At 41.9% G+C, this 20,305-nt stretch overlaps 1 protein-coding gene across 1 annotated transcript; it reads right to left on the bottom strand.

Moving 5' to 3' along the window:
* Positions 1-15,558: 15,558 nt before the first annotated feature.
* Positions 15,559-18,857, bottom strand: LOC112071798 (serine/threonine-protein kinase pim-3). The gene is made up of 6 exons (XM_024139222.2): positions 18,391-18,857; positions 17,972-18,081; positions 17,775-17,825; positions 17,296-17,659; positions 16,248-16,424; positions 15,559-16,047 (listed from the first exon to the last, which is right to left on the bottom strand). The coding sequence occupies exons 1-6, from the start codon at positions 18,476-18,478 to the stop codon at positions 15,851-15,853; spliced, it is 987 nt and encodes a 328-aa protein (XP_023994990.1). The 5' UTR covers positions 18,479-18,857; the 3' UTR covers positions 15,559-15,850.
* Between the last annotated feature and the right edge of the window lie 1,448 nt (positions 18,858-20,305).

Genomic DNA, 20,305 nt, shown 5'->3' with positions numbered 1-20,305 from the left:
TCAGGAAAGATGTTCATTTTTGTTACCATGTATGGGTTTGTATCTTGTTGTCTTTCCCTCTCTCTCCATCTCTCTTTCTGTCTGTCTCTGTCTCTCTCCCCCTCTCCATCTCTCTCTCTCTCTCTCTCTCTCGCTCTCTCTCTTTCCATACCCTGGCTGTGGAAGTGGAAGTGTCACTTCTGTTCTGTCCTGCCTGTGTGCCACCCACCTCCCCATCTGTGCCCGTCGCAGCCCTGAGCGTCCATCTGGCACACGCCTCCCGTCAGTTCAGAGTTCTGCTATGTTGTCTAGACTGTCTGGCTCGGCTTTGACGAGAGCTGAATGCTGCTGGAGGTGGACTTCTCTTCTTAATCTCTTCTTTCTACTCACCACTCACATACCAAGACAGTCAGCCACTATTGTCTAACACCTCCAAGCCATGATTCATCCTATCTTCACACATCTAGTAGTCTAGTCTAGTGAGGAGGATGATCAACAGAATGAATGTCTGAGGACTTAGTCACAAGTCCTCAGGTAACTTCCTCTCAGCTATACATGAAACAGAGCAGTCAATTCAGTCTTGAGTAGATCAACCCTGTAAGCTCTCTCTCAACTTTATACGAACAAACTTTGTTTTTTTATTTACTGTAGTGGGAGACTTATAAAACCTTTATAGAGTATAATGGAGTAGCATTGATTAATGGTTTAACATGTCTTCAGTTCTTTTGATCATATGATATAAACTGTATGAGACAACGGCAGGGTGACATATGTTCACACAATTTAATGAGGATTTTATGGTGTGAGTGTGAGACACTACACAGTAAATCAAGGATAGTTGAAATCACAGTGTTAAAATAAATGGGTTAAATTAACTCTACTGGTAGTTATCCTAACCCTCAAGAGAGTGATATGCTCCCTGGAGTTAGTGTTGCTAATTGGAGTTAATTGGGACGGAGTACTTTTAACTCCATTAAGAGTAACCAGAGACAGGGAATTAAATCTATGGAGTTATCCACAGATGTTGGAGGGGCATCATTCTCATATTTCCCATCAAGCTCTGTTGCAGGTAGATTTTTTAAATTGTTTGTTTCAATATCTGTGTTTTCGCATGTACTGTACATGGATTGTTTTTGATCTTATGTTATCTTATGTGACTAAATATTTGTCGAAACATATTTGTCAGTGGCAATTGGCGGGACTATAACTCAGGGCCCTCCCTCCCCAGGGGCACATTTTGTTTTTTGCCCTAGCAGTACACAGCTGATTCAAATATTCAAAGCAATTTGATTTGAATCAGCTGTGTAGTGCTAGGGCAAAAAACTAAACGTGCACCCAGGGGGACCCCAGGAAAGAGTTTAGAAACGTTGCTATAACTGACTAAATAGACCCAGAAAAAACTATAATTAAACAAAAATTATTTTTCATTTCAGTTATCTAGTGATGAAATTATCTCAGTAGAATCTGACTAAGTGGACTGGACAAAAGTTTTCGGAGGGATTGAGCGCTTTTCAGGGATAAGCAGAATTAATATTAGCAGCACAGATGCGCAGCACAGTTCTGTTCAGTAGCGAGAAGGACACACCACACCCGGCACACACAGCCTAGCCTACATTAGCTGGTGAGCTTCAGGGGAGCAGGTGATGAGTGTGGGCAGACAGGCTCCGCTCAGGCTCCACCTCCACCTCCACCTCCGATTATACACATCGCACAGGTGACTCTCTTACTTCCTCGTAGCTAAACAGACACCACCAGCCTTCTAGTTAGATACCCTTTGGCTGGTTAAAAACACAAGCTGCTTTACGAAATTAAAAATATTAGCACCATTAAGTTTAATAGCAAAACAACAGTCTAGCTCTGTTTATCTCTCCCTTGAGTATAAAATGTTTTTGAATTTGTAGTCCCGCTCAACCCTCACACTCTCCCCAATGCATTTCATAGCCAGGTTCTGTAGTCAACATAGTCTACCAGCCAAGTCTCCCTCTTTGACTCAGAGAAAAAGGCTTGATTCTAGCCATTACAGTTCAAAATATATGACCTATAATACCAGCATCACATTTTCTTATTTCTATTGTGGATTGGCAGGCCGCATTTTACATTCATAAAGAATATCGCTGGCCGTTCTAAAACTATGTTACTTGTGGACCGGACCGTTAACCATTTGTTTAGGCTACACCTTGTTCAGTTATGTTACCTCATTACCTAGCTACAGCTAACAATTGTTCAGCAGGAGATCACATTTTGGAACGTTTCGATAGAAATGTGCTATATAGAACAAACATGCCTCTCTGACATGTTGAATAAGAAATAATGTTGGCTCCATTCATGGAATTTCTATCTGCAACGTTCGAGAACGTTTTGCAACTGAACGTGGTCCTGGTAACATTATCAGTAGCCTAAATGCAAACATTTGGTGGCACAGAAAGAAAGGAAAATGGATAGCAAACAATTTAATGACTAAATCCCTCTTGCCACTACACTAATCAAATCAAACTTTATTTACAGCACATTTCAGACATGGAATGCAACACAATGTGCTTCACAGGAAAATAAAAACTAAAAACTATTAAAATAAAGATGAAATATTTACAACACAACAAACAAAATAATAACAATTAAAACTAATGACTAAAAAGCACCCCAAGGAAAAGCAAAGCTAAAAAGGTATGTTTTAAGATTTCTTTTATAAACGTCCACAGTTTCGGCCCCCCTCAGGTTCTCTGGTGGGCACTATATCTGACAGGGTAAATCATTTTATTTTGAGTTAATGTGAACCCAGTGACTCAGAGCAAGGGGACTCGGACTTTAATTAACCATAGGGGCTCGTGAGTCAACCATTGGTGAATCAGACATGGACTTGGACTCGAGAACAAATCAAAATCCAATCAGATTTTATTGGTCACATACAAGTGTTAAGCAGATGTTATTGCGGGTGTACCGAAATGCATGTGCTTCTAGTTCCGACAGTGCAGCAATATCTAACAAGTAATATCCAACAATTTCACAACAAATACCTAATACACATAAATCTAAGTAAAGGAATGGAATCAAGAATATATAAATATATGGATGAGCAATGTCAGAGCGGCATAGATTATATTGTAGTATAGAATACAGTATATACATATGAGATGAGTAATGCAAGATATATAAATATTATTAAAGTGACCTTATTAAAAGTGACTAGTGTTCCATTTATTAAAGTGGCCAATGATTTCAAGTCTGTGTATGTAGGCAGTAGCCTCTCTATGCTTGTGATGGCTATTTAACAGTCTGATGACCTTGAGATAGAAGCTGTTTTTCCTACTCTCAGTCCCAGCTTTGATGCACCTGTACTGACCTCGACTTCTGGATGATAGCGAGGTGAACAGGCAGTGCCTCGGGTGGTTGTTGTCCTTGATGATCTTTTTGGCCTTCTTGTGACATTGGGTGCTGTAGGTGTCCTGGTGGGCAAGTAGTTTGCCCCCGGTGATGTGTTGTGCAGACCGCACCACCCTCTGGAGAGCCCTGAGGTTGTGGGCGGTGCAGTTGCTGTACCAGGCGGTGATGCAGCCCAACAGGATGCTCTCAATTGTTTTTCTGTAAAGGTTTGTGAGGGTTTTAGGTGACAAGCAACATTTCTTAAGTCTCCTGAGGTTGAAGAGGCGCTGTTGCGCCTTCTTCACCACACTGTGTGGGTGGACCATTTCAGTTTGTCAGCGGAACTTAAGACTTTCCACCTTCTCCACTGCTGTCAAGCCGATGTAGATAGGTGGGTGCTTCCTCTGCTGTTTCCTGAAGTCCACGATCATCTCCTTTGTTTTGTTGACGTTGAGTGAGAGGTTATTTTCCTGACACCACACTTCCAGAGCCCTCACCTCCTCCCTGTAGGCTGTCTCGTTGTTGTTGGTAATCAAGCCTACTACTGTTGTGTCGTCTGCAAACTTGATGATTGAGTTGGAGACGTCCATGGCCACACAGTCATGGGTGAACAGGGAGTACAGGAGGGGGCTGAGCACGCATCCTTGTGGGGCCCTAGTGTTAAGGATCAGCGAAGTGGAGACGTTGTTTCCTACCTTCAGCACCTGGGAGTTGCCCGTCAAGAAGTCCAGGACCCAATTGCACAGGGCGGGGTTCAGACCCAGGGCCTCGAGCTTAATGATGAGCTTGGAYGGTACTATGGTGTTGAYTGCTGAGCTYTAYTCAATGAACAGCATTRTTACATWGGTATTCCTCTTYTSCAGATMGGATAGGYRAGTGMGCAGTGTGATGGCGATTGCATRGTCTGTGGACCTYTTGGMGCYGTWWGCAAARTGAAGTGGGTCTAMMGTGYRAGGTAAGGTGGAGGTGACATGATCCTTGACTCGTCTCTCAAAGCACTTCATGATGACAGAAGTGAGTGCTACTGGGCAATTGTCATGTAGTTTGCATTCTTGGGTACAGGAACAATGGTGGTCATCTTGAAGCATGTGGGGACAGAAGACTGGGTTAGGGAGAGATTGTATATGTCCGTAAACACACCAGCCTGTTCTTTGGCTTGCAAGCTTCCCCCTTTCTCCTCCAAACATAACGATGTTCATTATGGCCAAACAGTTCTATTTTTGTTTCATCAGACCAGAGGACATTTCTCCAAAAAGTACGATCTTTGTCCCCATGTGCAGTTGCAAACCGTACTTGATACTTTTGTACCTATTTCCTCCAGCATCTTCACACGGTCCTTTGCTGTTGTTCTGGGATTGATTTGCACTTTTCGCACCAAAGTACATTCATCTCTAGGAGACAGAACGCGTCTCCTTCCTGAGCGGTATGACGGCTGCGTGGTCCCATGGTGTTTATACTTGCGTACTATTGTTTGTACAGATGAACGTGAAAAGATGAACGATGAAAGTCTTGGCTGATTTCTTTTGATTTTCCCATGATGTCAAGCAAAGAGGCACTGAGTTTGAAGGTAGGCCTTGAAAAACATCCACAGGTACACCTACAATTGACTCAAATGATGTCAATTAGCCTATCAGAAGCTTCTATAGCCATGACATAATTTTCTGGAATTTTCCAAGCTGTTTAACTTCTTTGGGGTAGGGGGCAGTATTTTCACGTCCGGATGAAAAGCATGCCCAGAGTAAACGGCCTGCTACAAAGCCATAAAAGCTAGAATATGCATAATATTTGTAGATTTGTAGAGAAAACTCTCTGAAGTTTCTAAAAATGTTTGAATGATGTCTGTGAGTATAACAGAACTCATCAGGCAGGCAACTCAGCTCCTATTGAAGATACAGTGGGATATTGGTAATGTTGCACTTCCTAAGGCTTCCACTAGATGTCAACAGTCGTTAGAACCTTGTCTGATGCCTCTACTGTTTAGTGGGGACAAAGGAGAGAGGAATGAGTCAGGTCTGCCATGACCTGAACATGCTCTGACCATGCGCGTTCACGTGAGAGCGAGCTCTGTTCCATCGCAATTCTGAAGACACAGGAATACTCCGGTTGGAACATTATTGAAGAATTATGTTAAAAACATTCTAAAGATTGATTCAATACTTTGTTTGTCTTGTTTTCACGGACTGTAATATAACTTTTTTAAACTTTTCGTCCGTACTTTCRGCTGGACCTTTCCGCGCGCCGCCTTGGGTAGTTTGGAAAGTGTACTGAATGCTAGAACAACAAAGAGGAATTTGGACATAAATGATGGACATTATCGAACAAAACGAACATTTATTGTGGAACTGGGATTCCTGGGAGTGCATTCTGATGAAGATCATCAAAGGTAAGTGAATGTTTATATTGTTACTTCTAACTTCTGTTGACTGCATAATATGGCGGCTATATTTGTGTCTTGATTGGGCTCTGAGAGCCGACTCAGATTATTGCATGGTTTGCTTTTTTCGTAAAGCTTTTTTGAAATCTGACACAGCGGTTGCATTAAGGAGAAGTGCATCTAACAGTCCATGCATAACAGTTGTATCTTTTAGAAATGTTTATTATGAGTATTCCTGTAAATTGATGTGGCTCTCTGCAAAATCAAAGGATGTTTTGTGACTTCTGAACGTAAGGCGCCAATGTAAACTCAGATTTTTGGATATAAATATGAACTTTACCGAACAAAACATTCATGTATTGTGTAACATGAAGTCCTATGAGTGTCATCTGATGAAGATCATCAAAGGTTAGTGATTCATTTTATCTATATTTCTGCTTTTTGTGAATCCTCTCTTTGGCTGGAAAAATGCCTGTGTTATTCTGTGAATAGACACTCACCTAACATAATCGTTTGGTTTGCTTTCGTCGTAAAGCCTTTTTGAAATCGGACACTGTGGCTGGATTTACAACAAGTAAATGTTTAAAATGGTGTAAAATACATGTATGTTTGAGGAATTTTAAGTATAGGATTTCTGTTGTTTTGAATTTGGCGCCCTGCACTTTCACTGGCTGTTGAAGAGGTGGGACGCTAACGTCTCACGTACCCTAGAGAGGTTTTAAAGGGACTGTCAACTTAGTGTGTGTAAACTTCTGACCCACTGGAATTGTGATACAGTGTAAGTTAAATAATCTGTTAGTAAACTATTTTTGGAAAAATTATGCACAAAGATGAAGTCCTTAACCGACTTGCCAAGACCATCGTTTGTTAACAAGCAATTTGTGGAGTAGTTGAAAAACGAGTTTGAATGACTCCAACCTAAGTGTATGTAAACTTCCGACTTCAACTGTACACCCCCAATCTTCTTCTTCCCGGAGAGATGTTTATTCCTGTCGGCGCGATGAACTGAGAATCCAAATGGCTGGACTGACTCCGACGGTATATCCTGAGTGAGCCATGTTTCCGTGAAACAGAGTATGTTACAGTCCCTGGTGTCTCTTTGGAAAGAAACCATTGCCCTGATCTCGTCAACTTTGTTATCCAGGGACTGAACGTTAGCGAGTAATATACTCAGAAGCGGTGGGTGGTTTGCACGCCCTCTAAGTCTGACCAGAAGACCGCTCCGAATCCCTCTTCTCTGCCGCCGTTGTTTTCGGCCTCTGGAATCAGTTCAATTGCACTGGGTGATGCAAACAAAGCATCCGCTTTGGGAAAGTCGTATTCCTGGTCGTTATGCTGGTATGTTACAGCCGCTCTGATATATAATAGCTCTTCTCGGCTGTATGTAATAACACATAACATTTTCTGGGCTAACAATGTAAGAAATATTACTCAAAAAACAAAATACTGCAAAATTTCCTAAGGACTAGAAGCGAGGCAACCCTCTCTGTCAGTGCCATTATGGTTGGGACTCGATTCGGACTCGAGGTTTAGTGATACGACTATATCACTGGGCGAAACAGTCATTAGCTCCCGTTCAAAGTCATTAACCCCATTCTAATTTTGGAGATCGGTATGGCTGTGGCATCTGTGCAATGCTGGCAATAACAATGGCAATGACGTGACCGAGTGATGGAGGTGCAACCCATTGTGTGACTCTCTCTCTCTCTCTCTCTCTCTCTCTCTCTCTCTCTCTCTCTCTCTGCGCTTGTGAGTTTCTGTATGTTTTGTACACTGTTAGCCATTTTTGTAATTTTATCAGTAACTTACTGTATTAATCAACAGTAGATACTGTATAAACTGAATACAGTATATTACCATAGATTGCACAGTACCAGACCAGAAGACCACCCCAGAACCCAAACCCTGACAACAGCAAACACGACCCCCAAACCCCCCTATCCCCTCCAAGAAACCGTTTCCCTCTCCTAGACCCCTCACCATACCATAACTTATCCCCTCAGCCCATTGCTACCACTGATCGCTCCTCACTGCCCCCTACTGTCCCTTATTCCCCTCCCGCCACCAACTGCCCCTGACTCCCATACCCCCTACTGCCCCTGACTCCTCCACCCTGCTCCTTAGTGACCCAGATCCACCACCTTAGCCCTCCCTGCCCCTGTTCCCGCATAGCAGCAAGCCAGAAAGACCCCCCGGACGCTCTGAGCCACGGGGAGTGCTTCTCACAGTCTCTGTAATCTATGTCGGCTGGGTAGGGAGACAGTATGTGCGCAGGATACCTACTGTTTGTGTGGAGGTATACCTACTGTTTGTGTGGAAGTATGTGCGCCGCTATAAAATGGATGTCTTTGTATTGTGGACTTCAGAACGTTCTCGTGAATAAACATTTGACTATTGTAGGCTGGGCCTCTGTCTGTTTTCATTTCAACCAGTATCTTACAAATCCTAGGTTGCAGACTGAGTAGTTAATTGAAGTTCAGTTTATGAACATTGAGAACATAATTCTCGTAACAGAGTTACAATAGGCTTCACAGCGAAAGCATGCGATGCGATTGTTTGAGGACGGCGCCCCACATCAACATATTTTTCCACCGGCACAGGCTTCATAAAATCACAAATAGCGATTAAATATTAATTTACTTTTTGAAAATCTTCCTCTGATTTGCAATCCAAAGGGTCCCAGCTACAACATGTATGGTCGTTTTGTTAGATAAAATCCTTCTTTATATCCCAAAAGGTCTGTTTAGTTGGCACCATTGATTTGAGTAATCCACTTGTTCAACATGCAGAGGAAGGAATCCAAAAAGCTACCGCTAAACTTTGTTAAAACAAGTCAAAATACATTTATATTTAATTCTCAGGTACCCTAAAATGTAATTAAACCATAATATTTCATATGGAAAGAAGTATGGTCAATAGGAAAGCAAAATTAGCAGGCGCGCATCCTCTTTGTTGAGCGCATAGACTGATTTCCAACTCTGACTCCCAGTCCTAAAACTCAAAATTCTTTCTCGTTTGGGAAAAAACAAGCCTGAAACTTTGAACAAAGACTGTTGACATCTAGTGGAAGCCATAGGAATTGCAATCTGGGAGCTGGAATTGCATATGCCGCTATGCTTTCCATTTTAAGAGCATGGGCTCTCAAAAACAAAATCTGGATGGTTTTTCTTTGGATTTTCTCCTACCATATCAATTGTGTTATAGTCTCATACATTATTTTAACATTTCTACAAACTTCAAAGTGTTTTCTATCCAATAATACTAATTATATGCATATCCTGGCTTCTGGGCCTGAGTAAGAGGCAGTTTACCTTGGGCAAGTCAGTCAGACAGGAAGTCGAGAAAAATAGACCCTAGCCTGAAGAAGTTTTAACATCATTAGGGCACATGGTCTATACACATTGGTATCCTACATCCACAAGACAGATAAGAAAGCCAGCTACTTCGAACTGTACTTTGCGACCCCTATCTCCAGAACCCTGAGGAGGAGGATCACTATCCTTCTCAGGGATCACGCCATCACAGACTTCCACAAAGACCCGGACCAGGGAGGGCAGTATGGGGGGTGGCAAGATGAAAGGACATCAACATGTAAACCGCCCTCTGTGCCGCCCAGACCAAAACCCCAGACCAGTCCTCGGGTCTTCAGAGTCCAACCTCGCCGCCGCATCGCTACTTCTCCATGCCCCACACCACCAATCATGGCCGGAGCACCAGACAAAGCATGGAGGAGGGACCAACCATCTAACCTTCACAGACCAGACCACAGGGGAATGCCACCATTGACCTCCGGGTCTAGGGCTCCCTATTGTGTCTGCTTGCTCCTCAGGTTGTCCTTCCTCCCCTCTGCAGGCCCAGTCACAGCACCAGCATCCACCCAGTACCCGGTTTCCAGCACTAGACCACCAGATGAGACGCGGAGGAGATACCAAAGATCAGACCTTCACCAGGAGCGAGCAGACTACAGGAGAGTACTACCATTGACCTCTGGGTCTGGAGCTACATTGTGGGTCTGCTTGCTCTTCTTCTTCTTCTTTGGGTTTGCGGATTGCATCCAACTTTTAAGGTGCATACACAGTGCTGAAGTGCGAGGCCAGTCACAACCTACCTACAATAAATTATTTTCATTATTCATGTTCCTAAAAGGAAAAAATTGCACCACTATTTAATAAAAAATATAAAAATCACCACCCCATTCCACTATTTTCCCCCTAACTGATTCTACACCAGGCCTGGGAGGATGGGACTCTTCCGTTCAACACACCTTGTAACTCTTCTGCAGTAAAACCTCGTACACCCACCCCAACATCTATTTTCTGTGATTTACCTGCCATTTCTGCAGTACGGTTGATAATCATGGCAATAAATGCTAAGAAGCCAACTTTACCCAAAGCACAAATTCGGATCACTCTGTATTGTATTCTAGGTCTACTACTCACCCCTTTGACCCATCATCCTCTACTCTCTTCACTGCCTCAGAATATGAAACCTTCTGTTCTACTCTGACCCTGGCAATCTCAACCTGTCTATCGCACCGGACAGTTCTGATCCCCAGCAACATAGGCACCCCCAGAATTGACATGCCATTTTTTCCCCACCGATACTACACATTCCTTTGTCCATGCCCTCCAACACACTTCTCACATCTATTCATCTCCCTCCTACACACTACTAAAACATAACCATAGTCTTGGCATCTGCACAAAAGCTCTCATTGGAAAAATGACATATCCTAACATGACTTTATCAGGTAAAGACTCTGCTTCAAAACTCAAAAGGACAGCCAATGTCTTCTCAGTTTCACCACGCTCGCCACCAGGTCTGTGTCACACCAAATGACGGGCTTCACAGACACAGGGAATTTTCCATTTAAGTTGCTCCACCTCAACACTTAAAGCCACACCAGCAATCACTCCTTTCATAGGTTTAGAAAGGCACACACCTGTCTATATAAGGTCCCACAGTTGACAGTGCATGTCAGAGCAAATACCAAACCATGAAGTTAAAGGAATTATCAGTAGAGCTCTGAGACAGGATTGTGGCAAGGCACAGATCTGGGAAAGGGTACCAAAAAGTGTCTGCAGCATTGAAGGTCCCCAAGAACACAATGACCTCCATCATTCTTCAATGGAAGAAGTTTGGAACCACCAAGACTCTTCCTAGAGTTGACCGCCCAGCCAAACTGAGAAATCAGGGGAGAAGGGCCTTGGTCAGGGAGGTGACCAAGAACCAAATGGTCACTCTGACAGAGCTCCAAAGTTCCTCTGTGGAGATGGGAGAACCTTCCAGAAGGACAACCATCTCTGCAGCACTCCACCAATCAGGGCTTTATGGTAGAGTGGCCAGACAGATACCATTCCTCAGTAAAAGGAACATGACAGCCGGCTTGGAGTTTGCCAAAGGGCATGTAAAGGACTCTCAGACCATGAGAAACAAGATTCTTTGGTCTTAAAAAAACTAGATTTAACTCTTTGACATGAATGCCAAACGTCACGTCTGGAGGAAACCTGGCACCATCCCTACGGTGAAGCATGGTGGTGGCAGCATCATGCTGTGCGGATGTTTTTCAGGGGCAGGAACTGGAAGACTAGTCAGGATCGAGGCAAAGATGAACAGAGCAAAGTACTTGATGAAAACCTACTCCAGAGTGCTCCGGTCCTCAGACTGGGGTGAAGGTTCACCTTCCAACAGGACAATGACTCTAAGCACACAGCCAAGACAACGCAGGAGTGGCTTTGGGACAATTCTCTGAATGTCCTCGAGTGGCCCATTCAGAGCTCGGACTTGAACACGATCGAACATCTCTGGAGAGACCTGAAAATAGCTCCCCTTCCAACCTGACAGAGCTTGAGAGGATTTGCAGAGAAGAATGGGAGTAACTTCCCAAATACAGGTGTGCCAAGTTTGTAGCATCCTACCCAAGAAGACTCAAGGCTGTTATTGCTGCCAAAGGTGCTTCAACAAAGTACTGAGTAAAGGGTCTGAATACTTATATAAATGTCATATTTCCGTTTTTTATATTTGATAAATTAGCAAACATTTCTAAAAAACAGGTTTTGACTTTGTCATTATTGGTTATTGTGTGTAGATTGATGAGGTAAAAAAATATTTGATTAATTATAGAATAAGGCTGTAACCTATCAAAATGTGGAAAAGTCAAGGTGTCTGAATACTTTCCAAAGGCACTGTACCTTAGTGCCTTGTTGCATATATTATTGTGAAGTCACTACAATGTTGTTGATGCATCCTTAGTTCTCTCCCATCACAGCCATTGAACACTGTAACTGCTCACCAATGACCTCATGGTAACATCCCTGAGCAGTTTCATTCCTGTCCCGCAGCTCAGTTCAGAAGGACACTGTATCTTGTCTGGGTTGTTTAATACATAATGAACAGCACAATTATTAATTAGACCATGCTTAAAGAGATATTCAATGTCTGATTTGTTGTTGTTACCCATCTACCCAATCAACTGCGTTTTTTTATGAGGCTTTCGAAAAGCTCCCTGGTTTTTGTATTTGAATCTTGAAGTTCAATACTTGACTGAGGGACCTTACAGTTGTTGAATGTATGGGGGATCGAGGAAGTGTTAGTTACTTAAAAATGAGTCCATGTAACAATTAATGTGATTTGTTAAGACACATTTTGCTAATTAACTAATTTAGGTTTGCCTACACAAAGGGCCTGAATACTTATGCAACAAATATATTTTAATTATTACATTTTTTATTCATAATTTTTTTTAAATCACCTTTTTCTTCCACTTGACATTAGTGAGTATTTGGTATAGATTGTTGACTAAATGTTTTATTCATTTTAATACCACTTTATAACACAATAAAATATGAAGAAATCCAAAGGGTCTGAATACTTTTGCAAGGCAAGATAGCTAATTAAAAGGTAAGCCGTGCCTTTTTCCTCAGCACATACTGTAAATGAGTTCCTTAATCACTGTGTGGATCCTTGTGTATGTTTAAAGTGCTTTAGGAACCAGATATCCAATGCGAAAACCCTTAAATGTCCATATGCCTGCTGTAAAATTGGAAATTAAAGTGTACGTGCATGCCTCTGATTTGATGTCTGATTTTTAGATAGGGAGAGCTATAAAAATGTACTTTACATATCATATTTAGGATACACTTTAACGGTTAACCATGGACACTTGACCTAAACACTGAACTAAGATCTGTTATATTTTTCACCTTGAACAGTTAAGGTTTAGCTTGAGGAAGGGTAGCGCCTAGATCTGTGCCTATGGTCATTATCTATGCTGAGGTGCCATAACAGAGCATGTGCCGGGAGTCACCAGAGGGGGCAGCACCTCCCCACAACAACAACAACCCTCCTCCCTCCATCCCCTATTATTGGATCCTGGGAAACACTGACTTACAGATGATGACGACCATCGTCTACCTCTCTCTCTTTCTTTCTTTCTTTCTCTCTCTTTCTCTCTCTCTCACTTACTCACAGCCCACTGCTCTGCTCTACCAACAATGGAGTGACTTATGTTATTGTTATTGTATGACAGGCAGATGAAGCAGGCAGCATAAAATGGAAAAGCAATTAGCTTTAGCTAGGTTCAGGGTTGTATTGCGAGTGTGATGATGCATGTCTCTGGCTCTCCTGCCTCATTCCTGCGTCACTTTCCTACCCAGTCCTCTGTGCACAGCTAATACAGCCACGTCACATACACTTAGTATCCAAAATATTTTACGAACACCTGCTCTTTCCATGACATATACTGACCAGGTGAATCCAGGTGAAAGCTATGATCCCTTATTGATGTCACTTATTAAATCCACTTCAATCAGTGTAGATGAAGGGGAGGAGACAGGTTAAAGAAGGATTGTTAAGTCTTGAGACAATTGAGACATGGATTGTGTGTGTGCCATTCAGAGGGTGAATGGTCAAGACAAAAGATTTAAGTGCCTTCGAAACGGGGTATAGTAGTAGGTGCTTTGTGTACCGGTTTGTGTCAAGAACTGCAACGCTGCTGGGTTTTTCACGCTCAACAGTTTCCTGTGTGTATCAAGAATGGCCACCACCCAAAGAACATCCAGCCACCTTTACACAACTGTGGGAAGCATTGGAGTCAACAGACTATTGGAGGCGCACAGTACTACATAGAGCCATGGCTACATGGAACTCTATTCCACATCAGGTAACTGATGCAAGCAGTAGAATGTATTGTTAATATGTGGTGGAGTGGTGACCTGAGGGAACACACTGAATGTGTTGGGTAAGGTGTTATGAACTGTATGTAACGGTCTTATGTTGCTGGACCTCAGGAAGAGTAGCTGCTGGGGATCCTTAATAAATAGAAATACAAACATGGGCCAGCATCCCTGTGGAATGCTTGACACCTTGAGTGTCCACCATTCTCCACCATTGTCTCAAGCCTGACGAAATTGAGGAAAATGTTTGGTATACTCAGTGTATGTCCTCTATTAGGGACTATGGTTTCAGCACAGTCATTATTTTAATTAATTCTGTAATGTCTAAGTGAAGCTGTCAGATTGATCTTATGAACAATACTTTAACTCTTAGTGTGTAATGAATTCCGTCTACCAGTAGTATGTGTGTGAGTAAGGATTCTATGTTTAAGTCGAGCCATCTTTAGAGGAGCTGTAATAACTATTTTGATCACTAGTATTACTACTGTATATATGCAAACACCGTTACCCATTTGGTTTATAGGGTTTAATCAATGACTGAGGAAGTTTTACCAATAGGTCAAGACGACACAAGTATGATTTATGTACAAAAAGAGATTTAATTGAAAAGTTTGTATTAAAAAGAAAATCTCTCCAGATCTCTATCATTCATGTCATACAGCTAAACTGAAAGAGAATATCTAACACCAGGCAAGCCACATAGTGACAATGATGAATCTAACTAGAATAGCCCTATCCAACCCAATAGCCATACGTGTACCATGGAGTTCAATGCATGGAGACAACACACGTGTAATGTACCCCAAAAAAACAGATGTACTTTTAGATCAATTATTCCAACATTACCACAGATAGGAATATAAAAAGGAGTTAAATAACATTCATAGCTCTTCCAAATTTAAGTAAACCTTGTTTTATTCCCTTCAGACAACTTCAGTGCATCCATCCACAATTGAAACAAATTGTGTAAAAAAATAATATTACAGGAATGCAAAACAAAAGGCCATGTAAAGATATGCAAACTCTGGGATTTCTCACTCTTAAACATCGACAATAAATAAATAAGCTACAAGAGTGTGGAACGTCTACATGTTCTGAAGAAATGAAAAGCATAGGAAGAAAATAACCTGCACAATATATGTATTGAAAAAGAACCCATGAATATTGCATTGATAGTGCATTTCACACTTAAGCCATGGATACATTAGTTCAGGGCAGGAGAATTAGTGCCAGCTACGAGATGGGGGAAAGGCAATACATTTAAATAAAATACATTTCCAAGGGGCTAAACACACAAATATGTAGTTTTAATACACATTCAGAAATGAAAGGATTCAATTTTGAGAAATCTAAACAACTGAGGCTGTAGTATGAGTGAGCAGCTTAGTAAGGGGGTGCAGTGTGAGTGAGTTGTGTTTCAAGTATTCCATGGGGAACACATCCCCCCCTCTTATGATCCCTAAGCATGCTGGGTGGTGTAGTTGACCACACTGTTATGGAGGAAGACACCTCATCTCCATCATGACAGGGTGGGATACGTACAAACAAACCAGCCGGAAAGGGTTTGGACAAAAATTTGGACAAAAGCCCCGAGAAGCAGCTTTCAAAAAGGCACTACAAATCAAAATGTTTAAAAATAAAGTATTCTCCTAGCTCTATGAGAGCAGCCATGTCTGTCTGAATAGGGGGCTTTAAACCAGATGCATAAACCCACCGTTATAACAAATTAGAAAATAATAAAGTACAAAATAAATAGTCACTGGTAAAGACCGCCCCAAACAGCAAATGTCCCACATTAGGAAACAATGAGGTATAAAAATAAAAGATCAAAAGGTAGAACAAACTGTAATAAATGATAATAATTCCATACAAAAAAAATGTATTCTGCCTGCTCAAGCCAGTGGGGCATAAGGACCAGAGCCCTTTAAGTCCAGTTATCTCCTCTTTTCTCTCATCCCCTCTTTCATAGGCTCTCCTTGCTGGAGCTTGTGCTAGATATGTCCGTGTCGATGGTCCTCAGCCGGATGTCACCATCCTCCGTCTTGGAGGACATCGACACTTCCCCAGCCAACCGCATCCACGGGTGGTCCAGGATCTGTTCCAGAGTAGGCCTATCTGAGGGCCGTAACGACAGGCACCACTTGATCAGCTGCTGGCACTCTGGAAGGAGGGAGAGAAAAGGGGAAAACATGAATGAGTATTTTATTTTGTGGGAGAATCTCAAGCGGGAGATAGAGGTGTATAGGAACACACAATAAAATAAAAAAGAAATGAGTGTTTAGAAATATGTTTTAAGATTAGAAATGAGCGTTAAGCAATGTGTGTATGATTGTAGGTTGTATATTGGAGGTAGTACACACCATTAGACACTCTCCTCCTGAAGTACAGTCTCCCCTGGAGGATTTCCTCATCTTGCTCAAAGGGGATGTCTCCACAGACCATGTCATACAGAAGCACCCCTAGCGACCACACCGTAGCCGAGCGCCCGTGGTATCTATGGAAGCGGATCCACTCTGGCGGGCTATATACTCTTGTACCTGGAGGAGAAAAAGGGGGGAAAGGCTCATTAGTGAGGTTTTACTTCTATAATAAACATCAAACAGTTTATTTGGGGCATTTAATGTGACAATAACAGGACCATATTGCAATATTGTAGGATTTTGTAAGATACTATAAATTGATATTTTAAAAAAATTGACAGATAATGTCTCTATAAAGGCTGAACAAGGCAAGTGTAATTCCATTCAAACAAGGACTTATACTGGCGTTATAATGCCCTTTTCTTTCCACAACTCGGGCATGAGTAACTTGGCTACCCAAAAAAACTTGAGTGCAATGCGAGCTATCATGTGACATGAATCAGCCCAAGCTCAGGTTTCACAACAAACAGATGTTACGTGGCAGCTGGCCCAATAGCCATTACCTAGGCTTTGAAATGTGCGTTTCTTGTAACATAACAGGCAATGATCAACATATAACAATAACCTATTTTACTACACTAGTGTTATATTATTGACTAATATGAAATAATGTAAAGCACCTTTATAAATAACTACTAGGACAACAAAGTGAACATGGCTGATAACGTTACCACCCGAGGGAAAACATTTCATGAGGTACCAAAAACAAACCACTGCGTCACAGCGTTGTGTGGACACACCCGCCAATAGAGGGGGTGGAAGAGAAATTACCAGCTGATGATCTAATAAGGCAAGTAGCTATCTATACTAAAGCCAAAAAGACTCCAAATCTAATAAGGCTAAACCAAAAAGTCTAAAATAACTGGAGTCAAACAAATATATCTGAAGGCAAGTCAAGGGTCAGTGCAGACCATCATGCACCTTCAAAAACAAAACCAGAAAATACAATGGAGCCACTGCTGGCCAAAGGGAAGGGTAGGGTACGTACCGTCAAAGTCAGTGTAGACTGTGTCCTTGAGAATCGCCCCTGAACCAAAGTCAATAAGCGTGAGGTCCCCAGTGCGTAGGTCTACAAGCAGATTTTCATCTTTGATATCTCTGTGAACTACTCCGCTGCTGTAGCAGTGGCGAACAGACTCCAAAACCTGACGGAAAAATCCCTTCGCAGTCTCCTCGTCCAAAGCGCCCTTCTCAGTTATGAAATCGAAAAGATCCTTGACCAGCTCCGGTCGTTCCATGACAATCAACCAGCCGTCTGGTCGCTCATACCAATCCAGGAGTTGTATAACCCCTCGAAACGACGAACTGACTTTCTTCAATAAAATAATCTCCAAAGGCACGATCACACCATTCTGTAAAAAAACATGAATCACAAATGAGTTGAGTTACCTAGAATCGATTCAAATATCAAACAACGACAACTAGCATGGGTGAAAAACATAAACAAACCGGAGTGGTGATACTTACAATAGTACCCCATTCGGTCACCCGCTCCTTCTGCACATGTTTCACTGCGACCTAATTTCGGGGTTAAAAATACACATTAGATACATTGTAGCCAGACGTGAAGACATACATTGTAGCAACAACTAAATTTGTCAATAACCATGAGATGGATGCCTTGATGGCGCCATGTGCCGAGATCAAAGCATTCCTATTCTTACCGGTGCGTCATCGGAGAGCCGACTACCGGCATAGACTGTGCCGAATCCACCGCTGCCGAGCACGGATCCCACCTTGTAAACCTTTTCGAATGGCTCCTTTTCCACTTTAACTGAAGAAACATCAAATTGAGAGCAGATAAGAATAAACGATAGCCACTCGAGTCGCAGCCGTTGACTAGACTTTCCAGACAGTTACTAACTAATATTAGCTATGTTTGCTAATAAATCACCGTTGGCGTGCATATCCACCGCACGAATCCATTTAAATAATTCCACGCACAGGATTTTAGAGTGAATTAAATAATTGTATTTTACTAACTATTGGACGCATTAATGATTGCAATATAAAGCTACTTCACTAAACAGTGCAACATTATTTCTGGCAATGTACGAAGAATGACAGCGGGTTCGAATCATACCTGGCTGGAGCTGTATTTTCACCGGTAAATGGTCCATGCTCGAAGGGTTGCAAATGTGCGAGAATGAGCCAAACTTTGACAGCAACATATTCGAACGGAAGACAACACGAAATCCTTGTTTATCTGAAAAGGTGGATCCGATCCAATCCTATGGAAATATGATTGAAAAGGCTAACGCTAGCTAATAAATCCAGTGTGCCAACTCCACCCGCCCGTCGCTGTGACTCAAATACAGTGCCGCCTCTAGCTTTTCCAGATTAGAAACGCCGCGTACAAAAATAATCCTGTATCTTGATGTCTGCACTTGGAAGATTACAGTTTTCTTGAAGTACTGAAGGACACTTGCAGAGCGGTTAACTGCAATCGAAGAAGTTTGTAAGAAATCCAAGGGACTGTGTTGATATCACGGAACGGATTTGATCTCTGAGCTCTGGCACAGTCTTTCCCTACCTTTTCTATAACGCCAATATTTTTTGACGAGTGGAGGATGGTTATATCCCTCCGCCCCGAAAGACTACTCGGTATTTTACTGGAATTTGTTTTAATATCCAGCAATAATTAATTGAAATGTAGAGATTTAATATGATGATTCATACAATAAAAAAAATAAAAAACATTGTGTAATTTATCAGATATAAGGATATGTATACACGTACTACTTTCTCATAGTACGAGACGCCCAAAGATCTCTTGTCTGGAGGTTTTGCGCTGTGTTGACAAGCGACCTGGAGGACTCAACCAATAAAATTGTATATATATTTACCATGTTTTCGATTTGGACCAATCAAATGCTCATTATCATAAAGGGGTGATTTGCGCGCACGTGGCGGGAATTCCGAGACGCCCCTTCCTCTCCATTTCCTCTGGGAAACACTGAGTGGATCACCGCCTATCAAAGTGTTTCACAATGAGTGTTTCACAATGGGGATAAAAATGTCCAACATGCGACCACATGTCGACTGCATGGACTTTACAACAACCATGTGCATGTGATCAAAAGTCATGCAGTTTTACCCAGGCGATTGGAACCAAAGACGTGACTGAAACGGGATGCAAATTTCCGCGATTCATGTGGAACCAGCTGTTATTCTTCGTAACTAACCTTGCTGTACATTGCCAGAAATAATGCATTTGATAGCGAGGGACACAATTGACCCAACGAATCTGAACTATTGTTCCTAGAGATAGTGGATATGCCTCTGTAACATTAAAACATAATTTTGGTGAAACCCAATGGTCAATGGTGGGAAAAGTACCCAATTGTCATACTTGCGTAAAAGTAAAGATACCTCTTAAAACCTCTTAAGGATTAGCCCCTTTTTTTCAATTTACGCCTACAATGACATACCCAAATCTAACTGCCTGTATGCATGTTCTTGGTACCATTTGAAAGGAAACACTTTGAAGTTTATGGAAATGTGAAAGGAATATAGTATACTATAACACAATAGATCTGGTAAAAGATAATATATGTTTTTTATTTTTGTTGCATCATCTTTGACATGAAAAAGAAAACCCACACATTCAGCTAGGAAGCTGGAGGTGATTTAAGATGGTGTCCACAAGACTGATAACTTCATGAATGAGCAAGCTACATGACATTTACTATGAAGTCACCCAGGTGTCCCTCATGATTTGCCCAAATGTACCTATGTGGCATAATTGGTAAATTTATACATTTTCAAGAACATAACTATTGAAAACATACAAAAATGCTAATAAAAAATACAAGTTTACACACTCCCAGGAATGTCATACATGATGAATCATTAGCTTCCCTACATAAAAAGTACATACAGGAGACGCAACAAGAATGCTGATCCAATGTCTCCAAACACAGAAGTGAAATATTTAAGATTAGGGCCAAGTTAGCAGCCAACACTGATCTAATGTCATAAGTGAACACACCACAAAC

This window comes from Salvelinus sp. IW2-2015, unplaced genomic scaffold (assembly GCF_002910315.2).
Source record: "Salvelinus sp. IW2-2015 unplaced genomic scaffold, ASM291031v2 Un_scaffold1724, whole genome shotgun sequence".
In the NCBI taxonomy this organism is placed as follows: domain Eukaryota; kingdom Metazoa; phylum Chordata; class Actinopteri; order Salmoniformes; family Salmonidae; genus Salvelinus; species Salvelinus sp. IW2-2015.
This window is presented reverse-complemented; position numbering and strand designations above follow the sequence as displayed.

What these genes read in the sequence shown, in the direction of transcription:
- LOC112071798 (XM_024139222.2), bottom strand. Translation starts at nt 18,478, where the DNA reads ATGTTGCTGTCAAAGTTTGGCTCATTCTCGCACATTTGCAACCCTTCG. An exon ending in TGACCGAATGGGGTACTATT is followed by an intron (nt 17,660 to 17,774) that starts GTAAGTATCACC and finishes GTTTTTTTACAG; the next exon opens with AATGGTGTGATCGTGCCTTT. An exon ending in AGTCTACACTGACTTTGACG is followed by an intron (nt 16,425 to 17,295) that starts GTACGTACCCTA and finishes TTTCTCCTCCAG; the next exon opens with GTACAAGAGTATATAGCCCG.